The sequence below is a fragment of the Eucyclogobius newberryi genome, unplaced genomic scaffold (assembly GCF_026437365.1).
Source record: "Eucyclogobius newberryi isolate DKJ021-1_F unplaced genomic scaffold, fEucNew1.0.hap1 SCAF_15, whole genome shotgun sequence".
Lineage (NCBI taxonomy): Eukaryota > Metazoa > Chordata > Actinopteri > Gobiiformes > Gobiidae > Eucyclogobius > Eucyclogobius newberryi.
In genome coordinates, this window is record NW_027315779.1 from 22,186,927 (window position 1) to 22,207,309 (window position 20,383).

The 20,383-nt window shown below is 41.0% G+C and overlaps 1 protein-coding gene across 6 annotated transcripts in view; it reads right to left on the reverse strand.

Moving 5' to 3' along the window:
• Positions 1 to 12,136, reverse strand: part of mark4a (MAP/microtubule affinity-regulating kinase 4a) — a 15,289-nt gene extending 3,153 nt beyond the window's left edge. For 3 of the 6 annotated variants that reach the window (XM_072446763.1, XM_072446768.1, XM_072446766.1), the window contains exons 1-14: positions 12,050 to 12,136; positions 9,691 to 9,888; positions 7,744 to 7,797; positions 5,390 to 5,438; positions 4,773 to 4,838; positions 3,329 to 3,399; positions 3,185 to 3,241; positions 2,452 to 2,688; positions 1,608 to 1,727; positions 1,418 to 1,517; positions 1,149 to 1,258; positions 682 to 862; positions 106 to 332; positions 1 to 30 (exon numbers count right to left, since the gene is read on the reverse strand). The exon at positions 1 to 30 is cut by the window's left edge and continues 74 nt beyond it. In XM_072446763.1, the coding sequence (XP_072302864.1) occupies positions 1 to 30; positions 106 to 332; positions 682 to 862; positions 1,149 to 1,258; positions 1,418 to 1,517; positions 1,608 to 1,727; positions 2,452 to 2,688; positions 3,185 to 3,241; positions 3,329 to 3,399; positions 4,773 to 4,838; positions 5,390 to 5,438; positions 7,744 to 7,797; positions 9,691 to 9,888; positions 12,050 to 12,103 (1,554 nt within the window). In that variant the 5' untranslated portion in view covers positions 12,104 to 12,136. Of the gene's footprint in view, positions 31 to 105; positions 333 to 673; positions 863 to 1,148; positions 1,259 to 1,417; positions 1,518 to 1,607; positions 1,728 to 2,451; positions 2,689 to 3,184; positions 3,242 to 3,328; positions 3,400 to 4,772; positions 4,839 to 5,389; positions 5,439 to 7,743; positions 7,798 to 9,690; positions 9,889 to 12,049 lie in introns of all 6 variants that reach the window. The other 3 variants (XM_072446765.1, XM_072446769.1, XM_072446764.1) reach the window with 2 other exon arrangements.
• Between the last annotated feature and the right edge of the window lie 8,247 nt (positions 12,137 to 20,383).

Here is a 20,383-nt window from a genome sequence, read left to right on the forward strand (position 1 = left end):
ACGTGTCATGGCGCTTCCTGGGATGTTATTCTGTAAACAAAATAAACTTCAGGTGTCATGAATTTGTTATAGATGAATCTACATTATATTGGATGTGTCACCAACCGTTGTGGCAGTCATGTCTTTGCGACGGTCAGGGATCTCAGACTTGTTGGGGTTGTTGGCACTGCTGACCATAGGGCTGGAGGGAGGGAGGCTGTGGCTGCCCATTACACTGCAGCTGGCCTTGCGCGAGGGCATGCGTCCCTCCCGCAGCTCCCGCTCGCCCGTGCTGGTCGGGCTCCTCTTTGGGTGCATGACCGGCATGGACGGCCCGCCTTTGTTGTGGAGGACAACAGGGCAAAGAAAGGCAAAGTCGAATATAAGGTACAGTCTGTGAAAAAACAGCCAACCAGGAGTAATGACAAAAAGCTTTCTGTTAAATGTGTGTGTGCAAAAATATTTTATATCAATATAAAACATAAAGGATAAAAAACATCTAACCTTGTTACAAGTTTCTTTATGTTCTTTATGTACAAAACAAGTATGACTCTGCAGCAACGGACAGCAGAAGACTATGCAACGTATGTTAAATGAGTCTGAAGCATTACAGCCAAAAACTGCAATCCCAATTTGAACAGAACTTATCGGTGCGTGTGCAATTGCTGCCCTCGGGTCTTTCATGTGAGAATAGATACTTACAGAAGTCACTGTGCCGTCGCTGCCTGTGATAGGTGGAGGCGCTACGCTGTGTCTTGCTGTGGGAGGACGAGGTGGAGGAGGAGGAGCCTGTCGCGGAAGAGTGCTTATTGGTTCCGTTGGTGATGGGGCTGGGCCGTACCCTCGCCAGGGACAAGCTACTGGCACTGCGGGCCTCACCGTCCTGAACCCAAGAAACAGGCCATGTGCCAAATCTGACATCTCTACACCACCAATATGTAAAAGCTACACATTGTTGTTTTTATTTTGTAAATGTTAAACTATATTGTGAAGAAAGGGGGAAATGGGTTGTGAATAACATGCTGGATTTTGTATTGGTTTGGAAAAGAAATCAGACCAATGTCATGGGTTTATTTTTCCTACATGTATATAGTATATTAATTTATAGCTGTACACATAAGTGCATTCACATATCTAATTTAATGGTGGTAAAAGGAAGCAAAGCTTACCTCGCCCTTTCGACCCAAGAGTAAGTAGGTGGCGGTCACCTCATTGTATTTCTTATTTAGAAGAGAGTCCTTGATTTCCTCTGAAGTGAAGCCCATTCCAACCATCATCTCTGAAAACCAAACCCCAAAGTATTAATCGGGATACTTGAAGAGGACCTGGCTGTGTCTTCTTTATAGCTAAGCACTCACCCTTGACAATGATCAACAAAAGAATAACACACATGAACTTTGCCAGTCAATAGCATAACCAGCATCATTAACAATCTCACCAATGCGCTTCGGATCGCTGAAGTCTTCCACAGGCTCTATATGGGGCTTAAGGTCCTCGCCCTCATACCCACAGTTTATCCACTTGTCTTTCATGACTTGCTGTTTTAACAGAAACACCGTTACTGTGGTTATATATACTATTCATTCTACTTTGTATTTATTTCTGTTTATGTTGCTGAGGCGTCTCACCTCCAGTGTACAGCGTTTGGTCGGGTTGAGCACCAAGAACCTACGCAGAATCCCCTCACAGTCTGTGGACATGTAGAAGGGCACGCGGTACTTCCCCCTCAGCACGCGCTCCCTTAGCTCCTGCAGGAGTTTAAAACACAGATGCTGAATATTTCAGATGGTACAGTCTGCAGCAGTCAAATTAAATGGAGGTTAAATACACATTTGTCTTCACCCTCTGGTATATCCCTGGGGGGGCATTCAATGCCATCTGCTGGATTTTTGAGAACTTTATTTTTATCTGTTGTACAATTGTTTATACAAAAAGTATGCTGCTTTAAAAATAAGATTCACAAAACATTGAGTTTTTATTTGAATAAGAGCACCAATCTACATTGTGGTCTAGCTCCCAATGTCAAAAATCTAGCTACTATAGTGACAGCATATACCATAGGAAATGTCCAGGATTTACATTGTGCGCTTTTAGTTTATGCCTTTTTGTATATGCATACCAATTACATTTAAAGTCCCATGAACTTAGATAGATAGATATTGACTACTTCTTTCTAGCAGATCATAAATATGTACAATATGACCATGGATGTGCAACTTTCAGAAGAATAGGACGCTGTCATGACAGTTAAAAAAAGTGTTGTTGATTCCATGGAGGAGTTCGCAGAGAGTACAAGTCAGGACAAGTTGCTAAAGAGTAGTGTGAGAGCGAGTTACAGACAGGGTAAGTAAAGGGGTCAACAGGAAATGCACATTGATGCTGTAATTACTGAAAAGTGCTCACTCATTTTAAACCCAAGTGCCAAACCACACCCCCATCTGCTCCACACTCTTACTGGTGCAATGCACTTGCCTTCAGATTCTGTCCATCGAAGGGCAACGAGCCGCTGACCAGTGTATACAGGATAACCCCCAAACTCCACACATCCACCTCAGGCCCATCGTACTTCTTGCCCTGGAAGAGTTCTGGGGCGGCGTAGGGGGGTGAGCCGCAGAACGTGTCCAGTTTATTGCCCAGCGTGAACTCATTGCTAAAGCCAAAATCAGCTATCTTGATGTTGGAGTCGGCATCCAGCAGAAGGTTCTCTGCCTGAGTTAGACAAATATACAGTATATGGAAGTAGTGAGCAGACCGTCACAGGGAGGGGGGTAATTGTGTACAGAAACAGGACATCGGGGTATATGGGAGGGGTCAAATAGTCGCGTGGGGGAGGAGACACAGACATGAGGGAAAGTAGGAGGACACAAGAGTGGTGATTGTGGTGAAGAGAAAACAAAAGAGCGACAGATGGGAAGAGGGGTGGAGCTTGTGTTGTCCAACAGAGATACTGGACATGACTCATTCTGTATGTTGGGGCAGCAATGTTATAGTGTGTTTGAACAGGAGCCAAGCTCTGCATTCACCATCCCCTCTCATCATACAACTCAAGGCCCTTCATAGACCCAGATTAAAACAAGTCCCAGATTAGTAATTTTCAGTTTAGTAAGTAGTGACTAATCTGCCAGAAAAAGATATTTGCTAGCTTTGGACTAGCCTTAATCCTGCACTTCTGAAACAGACCCAAGTAGTGAAAGAGTTTCTTCACCTTCAGGTCTCTGTGGACAATGTTCTTTGTGTGGCAGTAGTGGACGGCTGAAACAATCTGTCAGCAGAAGGAAAAATAAACACAAAGACTACGTGAAGACATTGATAAATAAAATGCATCAAGACTGGGACTTTGCTTTGTTACCTGACGAAATTTAGCTCTGGCTTCAACTTCCTTCATTCTCCCATGAGACACGAGGTAGTCAAACACTTCACCTGAAGACATACAAAAAGGTACCGGTATATACATGGACTACTCCTGCTATCATAGTACTAGTAGTGAAGAGTGGAGTTTTGCAGTCCAGTTTATCTGCAGGGAAGAATGGTTTCCACAATATGTCACGTTGAAGCAGCTGTTCCTATTGGCCAATGTCTCTTACTCATCATAACAATCAAGGCAAGACAACCAACAAGTTTATTTCAGCTAAATATAAACTTATTATCTTCCTCACTTATGTATCAAAGAATCAAGAATTATTTGATGCCAAAATGAAGTAGATTCACTCTCAGATTGCACACTAACATGGCGAGTCTGGCAGAACAGGCTTGATAGACATACTTGCAAATGCCAATAAACACTTGATGTGTGATCTTGCAGAACACCACAGTGGACAGTTTCAGAGACATCAAATAAAGTGTATTTTATGAATTGCTTGTGAGGGAATTCATTGTCTGCATTTGACCCATCCTTCAACTAGTGCCTCTGGGATAATCTGTCAGGAACCGTGAGCTGCTGGAAGTCCATCCCCAGATTTGAGTTTGGCTTGGTCAAGACTCTACCTGGAGGATTTTACCTATGGTGCATGTTTGGATTGTTAGGAAACTGGAATGCTCCGAGGAAATCCACCCAGACATGGGGAGAAACGTACAAACGCCACACAGAAAAGTCAGGGCGGCCTGGGAGTCAAACATGGAACCTTCTTGAAGTGAGTGCTAGCAAACTCAGCCACTGTACTGCCCACCACGTATGTAGCATTTTGACAAATGCTACATTTGAGAGCCACTTTAATGGCCATCCTCAGTAAAGGATCAATATGTTTAAGGCTATAGTCCACCAAAACACAGTACAAACAGCAAAACATCATCAACTAGAGTGTGATAAGCAATGCAGAGCTGTTTCAAATACATTTCATCATACAATGCAGCCCAATACAATCCAAATATGATCATTGTGCTTAAACCTACATATTTTCAAATTGACTGCCTGAGGAGTGGAAATGTCTAAATTCATAGTCCAGAAGACAACTTCTGAAATCTGTGATACCATCATTAGAGTATTGTACAATAGAACCTAGAAGAGGAGGAAGGGCAGTCTTTTAAATCATTATTATATTATTAATCATCATCATCATCATCATCATCATCATCATCATTATTATTATAGCAAATAATGTTTTTCGGAGGGAAGTAGCCTCTGGTTTCTCAAGATTGTGAAGAATTAGTATCAATTGTGAAAAAATCTAAGAGAGAGCGTAAGAGCAGAAAATATCAACATAAAATAAGTGAATGCACTACCAGGCCCAGTATGTAACCTATTGGATGACTTGCCCTCCTAACATTTGAGTGAACATGACAGACCATGCACCTACCTCCACTGGCGTACTCCATGACAAGGTAAAGGGTCTTATCCGTCTCGATCACCTCAAACAGCTGCACTGTGGGCCGAAAGAGAATCAGATTAACATTACTGTGTATATGTGCAAACAGATCCTCTTGACATAGTAAATAACAACACAGCTGCCTGCCTCTTGGTCTTAATATAGAGGAACCTGGAGCTAATGCTGTGCGTTTTTGAGCCACATGACGATTCAGCTTTAGAAAATCCAACCTTGTGACCTCTATACGAAGCCTGAGATGAGGCGTGCTGATGCTGTCAATGGCTGCTCAAAAACCTATTCAGAGTATTATATCTGTCTGGTCACACATGAACAATATTATAACACACACACACACATGCAGGCACACACACAGACGCACGCATCGCGGTCCAGCCCTCCGCCACATGCTTGGATGCAACGATGGCGCCGCTGTCCTAAAACCTACTTTCAACTACATCTTAGCTTTAAATCATCAACAGACCTGATTTTAGAACGAAGGTCCCCGCAAATTATACAGATTTTAGTTCCCACAATGTGATAAATACCCGCCACATGCTTCCAGAGACAAACAGAATAGATATTATGGTTTGTAGTAGTCTTTGGCTTACCAATGTTTGGATGATTTAAGCCTTTCATTATTCGGACCTCCCGAAAGAGCTGCAAAGATAAACACGATGTCATTCAATGAAGGATGTAAACCTGTGACATTTCTGTAGGTTCTGCTTATTTTGTAAAGGTATATATTTATTTTTTTGGCCCATTCTTGCTTAAGTCTACAGTCGTACATGAAGAGCACAAGAGAAAAGTCATGTTTTCCAATATAAAACTTACAATTATGGTGTAGAAAAGGTACAAGCTGCAAAGGTGTCCTCGACAGACAAACTCTGCTTGATTAAAACATCTAAATGACAACAAATAGCCCACGCATCAATGCTAAAGAGTGTGAGGAGTGTGTGAGCACTTCTCGCAGCATGTGATATGTGTTTGTCGAAGTGGAGAGAGGATTAATCTGCACCAGCTCTAATATGTTCACATACGGAGCTGTGCAGCCCTTTTACAAAAGCCCATCACTGCCAGAAAACTAACCCTCTGTGTCTTCAATCCCAATTGGAAAACGAAAAAGATGGTGCGATAAGATTTTCTCTTCTCAATCCTCCCCCTCTCTCCCCATTTCCACCATTGCCTCCTCCTTCATTCAATTCCTCTTGCTGTCTAGTGCCCCCAACGTCACTGTTGCCATAGTGACCCAGGTATTAAGACCGGGCCTATTTTTTCCGGCTTTCTCCAGCTGTGCCAGAATGGAATCTTGGGATATGTAGTGCAGATTGGTCGCATCCGGGGTGGCTTTTCCTTTTTAATTCCACGCGAGTACACAGATTGGTCACAACAATAAACAGTCCCCGGGCAACATGTCCGACCTGAATCTCCGTATAAGGCAAACATACAGTACAATTAGGCAACAAGGCCCCAAGCACTAGACACAGGGTAACCAATAAAGCTACAATAGACTATATATAACCTTGTTATAAACATATATATTGTAATATAAATAAACAAATATTGTATTACATGTCTTCCTCACCGGGTTATATTATCATTTCCCTCTTTCTGTACGGCACGGCACGGCACGGCCATTTTTTCTACATTCTACACACATAACCATCCAGATTATGCTAATATGAGCTCTTTCATGTCTTCAGTACGAAGGATTTTCTGTAGCCTGCGGGAATGTAAAGAAGGCTGCTATCATCACTGGCCAATTGTAGAATATTCTCTCCAATCAGGGGTTGATCCAGCGCCTTTCTCGTCATATCTAGTCCTAAATGTATCACCATTGTCTCTCACAGCAGCAGGTCCAGTCCAGATGTCAGATTTAGGTTCGGCAAGACATCCGCACAAGGTAGTGCTACTATTCTGCAACTATGAGTATAATATTACATGTAGCTACAACAAGAGCTTCTGCTAATAGGGAAGGAACAAAAGAGCACTGTTTTTACACATCAAGGTCACTGCTAACATTCTAGTTTACAATCATTTTTTTAACTTGTGTTTTTGTTCAACCGCTCAAACTTCAAGGCCATCACAATTCAATTGTGTAGTTTATGGCTAAAAATAGAAAGAAGCTCAGTTGAACTCTTATAGCCTGATAGTGCTTCTGATATTTAATTGGCTAATAATAAAATATAAACCAAGTTATATGCTTTCTAGTGTGCTTTGAATACTGTAAAAACAGCTACATTTAGAAAAACATTATACTTTGATGAATCATCACATGGCCATATTCCTACCATATGTTCTTTTCTTTCCCACGGACCAAGGAGCTAGCAGGGTGTGATGTTTATGGGTGCATATGTACCTATATTCCCCGGTATATATGTTCCCGGTACCTTTGTTGCCCCCCTTTCTATGAACGGAAGAACTACAGTACCTCATATTTAAAAAGGTCCCAGTGATATTTAAAAAGGTCCCAGTATTCCCCGGTGCATTCATCCCATGCATGTTGTAGAGTGTAGGCCTATAACTATGTGATCCAACAGCTCAAGACAAGCAGCAAAAGGTAATGTATAAGTCATAACACATCTGAGCATGTCTTTCATGCCAACATGTTGTGTCTCCACACCATCTCATCCATGCTCCTGATGTCTACACCGATTATAAATGCATGGTGTGTTTTTTTTGCCAAAAACAAAACTTGTATCAAATAATTATAAACAACACATCCACCTGAAAAATAGGGATGGACAATATATTGGTGCTCATATCGGCATCAGTGATATCTGAGGATATTGGAAAAAAATCTGATGTTTCATTGCCCCCGCAGCAGGGGTTATCTTGTCTTCAAAACACCCATCTCAGCACTTTGTTGACTTACAGTTTTGCAGCTGGGTTTGATTTAGATAAAATAACAGACTGATAACATGATAATGGTATGTGAAGAGGCCAATGCAGAAAATGCACTCACCTTCTGTAAGCTGGTAGGATTCAACTGAGTTTTGTCAATGATTTTTATTGCAACCTGCAAAAAAAAAAGAAAATTATTTTTTCCCCTTTTGAGCTTACATTACTAAAGCCATGGGCTACAACTGAGCTCTAAATACATAACACTTGAGTCTATGTTCTGCTGATTGAATAGATCTCTGTCCAAGATTCCCTTCAAATGTCAACATTTTAATCGTAATAAATCCACAGTGACAGCAATATAATTTTCAGCCATTTCAAAGAGTAACTGTGGAGTGGGGTCAGGGCTAACATGCTCCAGCAGACTATTGACTAGTCAAAGGAGTGGGATTAGTCCTGAGAGTGGCACTAGAATAACCCACACAGACTGGACTCCAGATTTTACACTAAACAAAATGTGTCATCATGAGCACATTCCCCCCTCAAAATATAATATTTTATGGACCAAAATTGTGCATCAGGTGGTTCAAGCACATATTATAGGATTAGGGGTATTATTTTCCATTGCAGTATAACTTAAGAAAAAATTGGCAATCTTTTTAAAATTGTGTTGAATAAACCATTGATGCCAGTGCTAATTAGACAAAACAGACTTTTATGTATTTTTATAAACATTAAATAATGTTAAATCACAAGTACACTTAATGACTTAATGTGACACAAAGTGGACTCAATCCATTTATCTTTCAAACCAGGGGTGGCAAACTACGGCCCGCGGGCCACAAACAGCCCGTTTGTCTTTATAATCTGGCCAGATCTGGGCAGATGTAGCCCTCGGCATGTTTTAATCCGGCCCCTATAAAGATTTTAGTTTCTATTCTTTAACTGTCTGAAACATCTGTCTGCACTTGTATCCTTAATAAAGATGACATGGTGAGATATTTTATATATCTCTGATATTTAATTATTTATTTATTTTTCCCACCAATGATCGCGGGCCGGCCCTCCGCTACTTGCCTGGATTCAAATATTCAAATGAGTTTTGCATTAGACAAGTGGCCGTCTGTGAGGAAAAGTAAAAAAGTTCTAACGGGGAAACCCTTCAGTTCATCAACACACAAAATCCCATCCAAAATGCAGGAACAATTCACGCCATGGAGAATAATTTTACTACTACTGTGTAGGCCTTAATCAGATGTTTACAGTATGGTTGCTAGGTAACAGTTATGGAATTGCCACATATGCTGCCCATGTCCAGCCAGGGAGAAACTTCATAAAAATTGGCAAATATGTGATGATGTCATAACAGATGAGGGCAAGAGCCAGAATTGTACTTTGCCATGAAATTTCTAAATGTTAAATTCATAAATGCTTGATGTAATGATTTCTATTACGTACTGACTAGGCTTACCAACTTCTTGTATTATACAAAAAAAATGCATTTTATCTATAAATTAATATTATTCATTTTAGGTTCCCCCTGGTGAAATGAGTGTCTAATCTGTCCAGTAAACTAGAGCCCAGGGTCCTCAAAGTACAAATGCAGAAACACATTTACAGCCATAAACATAGGGTAGATGTGGCAAAAAAAAGTCATGCAAATGTTATTTATTATTTATATTTATTGATTAATGTGGCTGTTAAAGGTATTAAGGTAACACAAAATGTTGAATGCTTTCCACAAAAATATCCAATTTATTTGTCCAAAATCTAAACTCCAAATAACAGGCTTTCATTGGCACAGGGTCAAACCTGTCGATTGAAAAGCCCCAAGCCAATCATTTTGATATGCAATCAATTTATTCAAAATCTGATTAATTGCACATCAGTACATAAGCAAATGATAAATATGCAAATAAAAGTATATAATGTATTTATATATAACACTGTAATTCCTTAGATGTGTCATGTAGTATCAGCAGATTGTTGACTCAATACTCACAAAAGTTGACCCCTAACTCTAACACTTAACCCTAATCCCCTCCTGACCCTTAAGTATCCCAGGTCTCACCTCTCTGCCCGTCGGGATGTGACGGGCTAGCTTGACCTTGGCAAAGTTGCCCTTGCCGATGGTCTTGAGCAGGCGATAGTTGCCGATGTGCGGCTGCTCATCGGAGCAGGAGGCGATGGAGTTCCTGCAGCGGGCGCCCAGTGAGCGGCTGGACTGGCTCGTGGACTTATCCGAGCGACTGGCCCCCAGAGACACATGCTGCAAGACAAAGTGGAAGAGAATCAAACACAGAAATGAGATGAAACAGTCAACCAACAAGGCTGAATGAGGTAGAGAGCGACGGGGTGGCAATGGTCTACTAGAGTAAACTCTAGATAACACCATGTTATGTAATATCTTGTGAGTTCCATTTTAGCAGCATTTTTGTGAATCTTCAGTTTCATCAATCTTCATGTAACTGTGAAAATGAAAGTCGAAATGGATGGGAGATCACACTTCAAACTAACTGCTATGAGAAGCTAGCTTTTTACACAGAACTGGTATAATTTCAGTGGTACTTGACTTGTAACAACTAAAAAATGTTGGTGATAAAGATGCTATGGATTTAGAAATACTATGAAATATGATGAAAATATAATAATGTACCGTCTGCTAATATTCACAACTATATATCCGGACTTTATTTTGTTCGATCTAGTGTGTGTGTGTGTGTGTGTGTGTGTGTGAGTGAGCAGATGTGAGTAAGACCAGTCAAGTTGAACTTAATGTGAATACACGTCCTTCATTTGTGGGTTAACAGCTGCTCTCCGGGAGATGAGAACTTTGGACCATGATGTCTCCATTTTGTTCTTGTCGATGTCAAGAAATTATTGTAAAAAGTATAATTTTCTGAACAATGTACAGCATATTCTAATATTTTAATATATTTGTGTGAAAGTTTAGTGATTAGTGGAGTAAAGAGGGGGGTGCAGATGAAAGAGAATAACAATCCTTGACAGAAGACTTGGAGTGAGTTTCTCTCACCCATTTCTGATTCTGTTATATACCAGTAACTAAAAATGTATATGGTGCAGCTGTACAGCACCGTGTTCCTATTGAAAACCACATGTTGCTTTAACAAATGTGACATTGCATTGACAGTTTTGCAGTGCAGACACAGATTAGTGTGCAGGCCTGTATGCTGTTGAGACATGCACAAGTCTCTAGTTATTAAAACTATCTGCACATCAACAAGATGGGAACAATCCGAGTTATGGGGCTATAACACAGTGGTAAATAAATGGCAAAGAGAATGGAGGTTTACTAAAAACTAGAGCAGATGCTGGCACAGTGGTCCATGGCAGTCCTGATCCGGGAGGCATCACACTTCCACCCCCCAGTGCCACCCTGCTCCCAGCCACACACAAACCAAGCATGCACCCTCTGGCCCCACCTTCAGTCTTTAGACGCTCCCTCCTTCCAGTGCCTTGGAGAACCACCCTTGGCCCCTACTCCTCCTCAAACCATCACAGTCTCACCTGTGCCAACAGTTGAACTCCTTCAATTCATTTGTCACTGTTGCCTAACGGTTGTAGAAGGGGATCCGATAATTTTAAGAGAAATGAACGGGATCTGCATTGGTAATCAATCATTCAACCTCCTAACACACACTTCACATGCATCTACTGCTGGCTTAACCGTCCCTCTGTGCAAAGCTCTGCTCGCAAACAGATGGGGCGAGAGTGTTGCCAGTCAGTAAAGTGTCCAGAGCACGCATAACGCTACGTCAATCAGACATGTCACCATTTTGAGCCCGTAAATCCATAAGGCAGTGGCTATGGAAAGATGGTGGTGTGGTTTCCAGTGCATAAAGCCAACAGCCCGTGTGTGCACAGACCCCTAATGCTTGACACTGAATGTATGGCGCTGTCTGACACCCACTGACTGGGGCTGGGCGCTTTGTGCGCTGCGCAGCAACGGACCGCACATCATTTTACGCAGTAATCCTCTCGCCACATACGAACAACCTCAACCTGTCTGCGCGTTTATTGTGGCCCTCGGTGCGCTCTGTTCCCACCCACATTTCACAGCCAGGCACGAAACAAGCGGTGGCAGCGGCGGCGAGGAGCATAATGTGACATCATTATTCCTCCACAGCCTTTTAATGTCAGGTGACGGGTGCTTTTCAGGGCTCCCTGCGCATATTGGTGGAGTGTATGCGGACGGGCTCAGTCCTGCCATCAGCTCTTTCACTGCGCGCACACACTCAAGGTTAGCCCGTGTTCACAGCGCCTGCGAGCGGCACCTACAGGGGGCAAACTGCACAATAATGCCCCTGTGAAGTGACACGGGAGAGAGGAGAGCTTTGTGCTCCGTTGGATGCATGAATTCACATCGCATGCACACAGATGCGGGCTGTGCAAGACCGGGCAGCACTTACATGATCTCCAGTGCTCCTGTCGTTCCCAGACGGTAATGCAGATCGCGAAGACATGTTTCAAATGATCCCCTCGGTTTTTCCCCCTGAGCGAGAATCACGGCGGAATCGCGCGGCTGCTGTATAACGGCTCTCTCCCCCCGCGGCACAACGCGAATAACATCCACTGTCCCAGATCAATGTGGCTCTTGTTGAAGCGGCCCGAGTCCTCTGCCTGTCATGGCACCAGTGACTATCAGCGGAGTGGGGGGCGTCCTCAAACGAGCTGCATTTTCCCAGGGATGCACGGGACAAAAAGAGGCGTCCGTGCAGCGATAGGGTGGATGCGATGCAATGGTGATGGGGGAACGCGCTAGAACGCAGAGGTGTTTGGCCGAAGCCCAGTGTCTCTGTGGCGACTGTCCAGCCCCTGCCTCATATCGCCGCGCAAAACAAACAGGGCTCGGGCTGGATGCGTGTCAGCTGCTCCCACTGTCATAATACTGAGCGACGGGACGCGCGAGCTGCAGGCCACGCACACGCGCCGACACACGACGCCGCCGCCCGCTCCGTTGCAGCAGCAGCGCAGCAGAACACGGCTCTCTCGGTGCAGCGGTGAGGGGGGCCCCGTTGCTCGCAGATCGGTATTCCCGGTCGGTGAGATGCGCACGACCGGTAAAAGCCCAGGAAAGTGGAGCGCGGTGTGGTGTTCCGGTCGCGCGCGCGCGCTACAAAGTTAAAGCCGCGCGCGCACGTCCCCGGTTCAAACGCGCAACTGTCGACGTGCGGGGAAAGGTGTTTTATGCTTGACCGCAATGTGTCGAATGAATTTATGTTTGTTATAATGAATGAGTAGATGTATAAACTATTAGGTTATATCTGTAATCTCTTCTTCAGCTACTTTGTGTGTGTCCCGTTGAAGTATCTTGTCTGGCGAAAAAGCAGATACTTCACCGTGTCCTGCATTTGGGAAACATTTGGTTAGTTTTAAATGACTCCGTAGCTTTGGCCAAGATAAGACATGGCCTCTAAGTAGTCAACTGAAATGAATACTGTCAACAATGCGTTCCCATATATTTTGACTGATTTATTTTGAAACCCGGATATAGTTTCTTGGAGTCTCTGTAAAACAGCGGCGCTTGATGTTCCTGAGATGCGCCACATCAGATGTGCGGCTCCGGCTCGGCTCATCCTCCGCCGGTGCCAGTGTGGATGTAGATGTGTGCGTAAATGAGCATAAACAGTCCAAACATGGCTGATGTAGAGGACAGTTTTGTTTACTTCCTTGGGTTGTTTTGGATTTTTGCTCATGATTACAGTTGTTGTGGTGTAATGCAGCTGGTGCAGACCGGGTGAGGCTTGTCCTACAGACCACATACATTCCAAGGAAACGAAGGATACTTTTTCAGATGAATTAATGCAATATTAAGAAGAACTAATAAAATAACTGCGCGTATGAGGGATGTAAAAGAGTCCCACAGATTATAGACTCGAGCACATACTGTTCTGTTTTATAGAGCGAGGAATAAAACTACAAACAAACATATACAAATACATTCTTACAAAATGATACATTGACATCCTCCAACAAACACAAACACAAACACAAACAAATGGTGAACTATGGCTATGATATTATATTATAATATAAGTAGGCTATAGTATTATATTTGTAATTTAGAGACGTTTGTGGGAAGTTAACTTAATTGGTCTTCCCATAGTGGTTGGTAAATCATTGTTTTAATTAATCTATCAATCCAGGCAGGTCCACAGTGAGGGTAGTTTCCTGGTAGTGGAGGAACCAAAGATGAAGGCCTACAGAGAATCCAATGTGTAATGCTTAAAAGTCCCCACATGATGGCAGACTCCAACAACTACAACACAGTAAAGCACAGAAAAGCTGTGGGTATTTTACATGGAACTATTATAATATGGTATTTTAGGCCTTTTCAAGGTTTTACTTTATTTAAAAAATGATTTAGGAATTATCTGACATATATTGAATTTGTAATTATTTTAAAGGGATGATTTGCCAGGATTAAATATAAACATTAGATCCACTGTAACATATAGATGGAGGTCACTCAGTACACAATAGCATGTTGAGTTATTAAACTACTATTGAGTGATTTTATACTTTAGAAGTTGCCTCAAGCTGCTTGATATGTTGTACTTAAAGCTGTAACCCACTTATTTCCAGTGAAATCCATGATTCTGGGAAGAATCAGGGTCAATTTGTGCTCCAAACCCACAATTTATTTTTTTAACTGAAAAAAAGGGGTGGAAAAACTTTCAAATGGATTCTGCCTGGACATTTTTTGCTTTTTTATTTATTTAAGACCCAAAAACTATTTTTTTGTGAATTTACCTTCAGCTTTTAAAAAAGAATTGTCAAAACCCAACAAATGCTCAAACTAGTGTCAGTCAGACCATCCGCCCATAAACCAGCTTTATTCATCCATGTATTTAACAAAGAAAATCTAGGCAGAATTTATAATCTGAATTCCTCTTTGCAGCGCTCCAAAGGGTTCAGGGACATCTTGAGTTTTACTTGAGGCTCATATTGGTCAGGTTTGAGGAAAAAAAGGTTCCATAAGCGTAATTAACACAACTACCCATTGTGTGCTGTATTTAGGGAAATGACCCTTGTTGGGTTAACATGATTTACACAAGTTCCTCCCGTCGCCCAGTTGTGTAACTCACTGCAGACGGAGCAGAGCGGCATGTTCATGGGGAGACATGGACGGAGGAAAGAGATGAGCCAGTGTCAGGAGTCAGGGCTGAGGGGTCAAACGAACCAATTGTTAAGTCCGAAGGGCCGAGTTCTCCGCGCACTGTCAGCAGGAGGCCAGGAGGATGTGGGCTCATTAGTCTTAGCAGCAGCACTCGGCAGATGACAGATGCTTGTGGGTTCATGCTGGGGTGATCCACAGAGCACTCTGCACTCACTCAACTGCTGAAAGAATATAGATGTAAGTCAGAGTGTCACTGCCACATCAAAGGCTTAATTCAATAAATGTTAAGTCTGTCATTTATTTTCCAATTGGGACATTTCTAGCAAAGAAAATTACATTGTTGTTTAAAATATCAGCATGCTATAAGCAGAAAGAGTATGGGACAAAATTGGTTAAAATTAAAAGTGATCTGCCCATTCTTGCCTTTAGATGTCAGTCAAATGTCAGTAAAAAACATGTACTTGTCATAGCTTACCTTGAAATCTAAATTCAACATTAACTAAACTAAATAGAGTAAATAAACAAATCTAGTAAGGTTCAACATTCTTTTACAATGGACCCTACCCGACCTGGACGACAGAGGGATTACACAGATAATACTGTTGAAGATCCACTGACACGATAACCCTAATGCAGACTGATCCCAATAAGAAAAACAAATCTTACTTATATGCCATGTATGAAATTAAAGTCAATATAGTAATAATTGTGACAGGCCTAAAGTGCTTTTCTTCTCCTTAAATTGAAAAATCGTTTTGTGGTTGTTGGTCTGCAGAATACGTATTGTTTTCAATTGATTGTTTGGGCCAGTGCTTCTCAACCTTTTGTAGTCACAACCTGTATAATAGCAAACTTTGGCCTTTGCGACCCCCAAACACAAAAATGTGCTACCCGCAAAATGGTAGTATTGTTATTTTTAATGCTTACTTTTATGTACAGAACATACGCCTAGATAATAATTTGGTTGGCCAAGGAAAAGGTATTTACTTTTACCACTGCATTTCAAGCTTAAGACTATGGGGGAGGGAATAAAAAATCCCTATATCATCTGAGGACCCTTGAAAACATGTTGGGACCCCCGGGGTCTCGACCCCCAGGTTGAAAACCACTGGTTTAGTTGATGGTTTACTCTATGGCTTTGACTTTGAGTGATGGACACAGACACTGCATACTGTACGTCTCCTTCCTTGATATTGCTAAGAGGTATACAGTATACAATAACTACACATTTACATTCATGGTTTTTAAGCATTCAACATTTCTTAGTATTGCTACATAAATTCTGCATAAAAATACACAGATGGAAAGGATTGGGGGTGCAGCATATTTACCGCAGTAGTTCATGAAAGGACATCACATCAACAGAAGTAAATAGTGAGTGAACACAATAGACAGTTTGTGTTCATGGTCAGTGTAACCTCGCAGCAATGTGGAAATGCTGCAGCCTCCAAGCACACGCTCTGACTCCCTGGAGTTTTTTAGAACAAAGGTCACCTCTTGTTTATAGATTACATTTTGGGTTTTAATGTTAAAACTTTTGTTGAAATCCAACATATTGGTTTGAGTTTCCTGGAACACCTCTTCCTAATGGGGTACCGAACACAACCTGCTTACGTAAATAAGCCGGGGGAGACGGCACAAAGAGCCAAAGGTGAGCCCCTGCTGCAATATTTCACATGGAGAACTATTGTTCAGCCCAGGGCTCACTCCTTGCCATGCAAAGTACTTTCCGCATAGCTAAACGTCCAGAGCCAGTAAATTTGTTGTCAACAGTAGGAGCCGACGAGTCAGTGGCAGGTGAACAAAAACAATCTGAACAAGGGGAATTTACGCACAAGAGTTTTGTGTGCTTAAAAAAGACAAACAATGCATCACATTATATGGAACTATGGTAAATATATGTGGATCAGTTATGTTGTCTTGTGTAGTGTTATAATACATTATCATTAAGAATGCAAAATCAACACAATCATAAATAAAATAGTTTGATCATATATATACATATATAGATGTCAAGATTATTTATTTTATCAATAATCATGATTATTAAAGTCTAATATAATCGAACTACAAAATAATGGCCGTGACCATTTTGGAAGCAAAAATTATTTTGTTTGTTATTTCAGTTCCGTCTATACCAGACGTGGGCATTTGTGGCCCCAGGGGCAAGATGTGGCCCTCGGTATGTTTTAATCCGGCCCCTAGAAAGATCATCTTAACAACGTCTGTCTGCACTTGTATCCTTAATAAAAATGACATGAAATGAATTAAATAATATATTCAATAGCCTATATTTGACAGAAAAGTTACTCCGCTACTTGCCTGGATTCGAATATGGCCCTCGGAGGAAAATAATTGTTAACTATATTGTTAACTTATATATTAATTTCTCATTTCATGAAGCTGGTCTCAATTGAAGAATCGTGATCTGTTAGACGATTTAAAAAAGAAAAAAAAGGATTTTACAGTTTTTTGGTCATGTAATTGTGAATAATCGTGAAATTGTGACATTTCTTCTCACAATAATCATAACACAAAATGTATCATGTGACATCCAATTGAACATATAAGTTTAGCCACAGCAAAACACTTGAGCTGCAAAGTGTCGGAACAAAAGTACATCGTGTGTAAAAAACACACAATTTCAATAAAAAAATATTTTACTGCTCGCTCATTTTGTCATTTTATTTTTCTATCAAGTCATCTATTGCCTATGACTTTGTTGTTTGCTATGCTGAATATCCCGGCATCCATAGAATTTGCTCAAATCCAAACAACGAAAGCCACTGAGGCCTGTCACAATAACATATTGTATTAATGCATCAAACAATTGCCATATGCAATAATAAGTACATTATACCACTGACAAAATAACTCTTAAGATGCAGAAAACCCTTTTCTAAATGTAGAATAAAACATGAGTGAGTTGCAAAAAATACAAAGTTGAATGAAACACTTTCTAAAGAATTCTAAAGAATTTTCCTTTCAGGTCAGATTCTATTTTACCAAATATAATAATCAATTTAACAAATGATTATAATTAACACTGAGCCCAAAAAAATATAGTTCCAACTATTATTTATTGAATGATAAGTCGGTATAGTCATTATTGTGGCTGCTAAATGGTATCTGGGCTGCACAGCTAGTTTAATACCAGACTAGTTGTATCTAAAAGATAAGCCGTACGAGACTGTCCTTTGAAGGATTTGGTTGTATCACTGAATCTGAGATGGGTGTTTTTATAATAAGCCTACACTGATTGCTTTTAGAGTGCAAAGTTGAGGCTACAGTCTTCAGGGACGTGAACTTCCCTCACAAATACTTGGCCCTGAAGGAAGTCCGCTGTCTACACTGTTCCCATGAAACACTCTGACAGCTCCTTCACTCACTGTCAATCTCCCGCTCCACCGCTGTGTTTTTGGCATCGTACCTATTCTTGGAAGAGTCTTGTTTGTGTGAAGTCAGTGTGAGGGGCCAGGCACCAGCCACGTCCTCCCACGCTGTCTTTCATCTCTGTGAAGAACAACAACAACAAATTAGTATCACTAATGCAGCAAGGGTGCTCTAACAGACAGTGGTGAGGAGTTTGAACTGCTTCAGTTACACAATCATAACTGCAGTTGCATGTTAAATTTTATCTAAGGAGGAGGCTTCTGAATACAACTAAAACATTGCTTTATTAAAATGCGACGTGCAGGACAGTGAAAGATACAGGCTAAAGACAGACTTTACTTTTAGCTGTTCTACCTCATCTCTACATTTCAATCTGCACAATGTGAGCATTTATGAAAGACATACTTGCATTGCATTGAATTCTTTGAACTTAAAATGAGTAATTATTTCTCTTGAGTCTCTCTTTTCTTTTTAATTGTATGTAATGTGTATATTTGATGCAACATTTGGTATATTTCGCAGTAATAGTAGTACCTTCATTTTTGTTCGCACCTGACACTAGTTTTAGTTTTCCAAAAATACCCAGCAATAGTTTCTGTTCTGTTTTGGAGGGAAAAAAACATACAGACTTTGACATGCTTTAGTTTAGATTCAGTGTATAGGTAAACATTAGTCGATTCGATCATTTTTTTTAATATGTACAATTGTTCAGTAACTTTCCACAGAACACGTCCTGTTGTTACTGTAGATAACTGAAACGTCTTCTTCTGGGTTCAAGTGTCTTTGTTGCTCCGATACTACCTTGTGATTGGTTGATTGGCTGGATGCTGAAGAGCTGCTGTAATGAGGCCAGCACTGGGAGGACAGGGGATGTGCTTTCATAAATACAGACATTCAGGAGCAACAAAAACTCCTCCTGTTTTTTTCTCACTATTATATGGACGTCAAGATAGTTTAAACAAAGGAAAACAAATAACTGTGCAGGTTGGGATGTTTACAGACTGAGTGGCATCGGGCCAGCGCAGACCTGAGCTAAATGTGTCCATGAGTCCACCCAAGATGACTGAAGATGACTTTTGAGCATTTTGACCAAGTTGTGGAGTTGTAATGTGAAGCAGCATGTTTTCCGTTTAAAAATGTAAAAAAATCATGTTTTTACAAGGCGAGACGGATGGTGTAAGATAGACAGAGTTTATTTAAGGTCTCAGCCCATCCATTGCTTATCTAGAGGTTAAGGAACAATAAAGATGATTAAATGCAGGTCGGCGTGTCGGATCCAAGTGACTGAGTGGGCACCAGCAGCAGGGGCATGTGCCATCTAATTACTAAATAAAGATACACTAGTGAGAAAAAAGAACATATATCAGGATGTCCTATCACAAGTGCGCCATTGTTTTGGTTCAAGTGGGCAGCCATCCTGACAGACGTCCTGACACATCCTGACAGTGTGTGCTGGCCATGGGAGGGGACAGGAGGTCCTCTGACCGCTCCAGACCGATGTGTCATGTAACAAGAGCTAAGCTTTGTTTATAAGTTATGCAATGTGACAGTTATCGGCCACACCTAAACCCTAAAGACTATACAAGTCTGCTGCTTTTGATAAGGTGCTTCAAAATAGACCCCACATCCAAGGGTTAGGGTTATAGCTTAGAATAGCCTGACTGATACCAATGTATTATTATTTATTTTATTTTTCAAGTAGTTTAACCTCGGTTATTCAATGAAATATAATCATGTGCAATACTGTCATATTCATGTGCAATTACTGTCATATAACTACTGTAAATAAGAGTGTTTACTTTACCACTATTATTAGCATTATTGTGTCTTTTTTTATTTAATTTTATCTTTAGAGGTTCTCTATATAGGAGTTTTGTTTATAAGAGTTTTTCTATTATGAGTGTTTTTTAAACTTTCTATCTGTTCTTTTCTTCTGTATCTAATTTCGTTGCAATACCGAAATTTACCCATTGTGTGGACAAATAAAGGCATATCTTATCTTATCTATAATACTTTTGCTCTGCTGATCCAAAAACATTATTATTTATATTTTTTAACAAATAAGTCTGAGATGTCTTGGTGTTGTACAGCCACTTTGAGCTTGTGAACATGTGCTCCCTTAAATGTGTTAGCTATAATGGTCTAAAGTTTATTCTTTGAAAGTGTTCTGTTACTTTCTATGAAGTGAATAAATGGGTTACGTGATTGTAACACTGAACGGTAATGAACC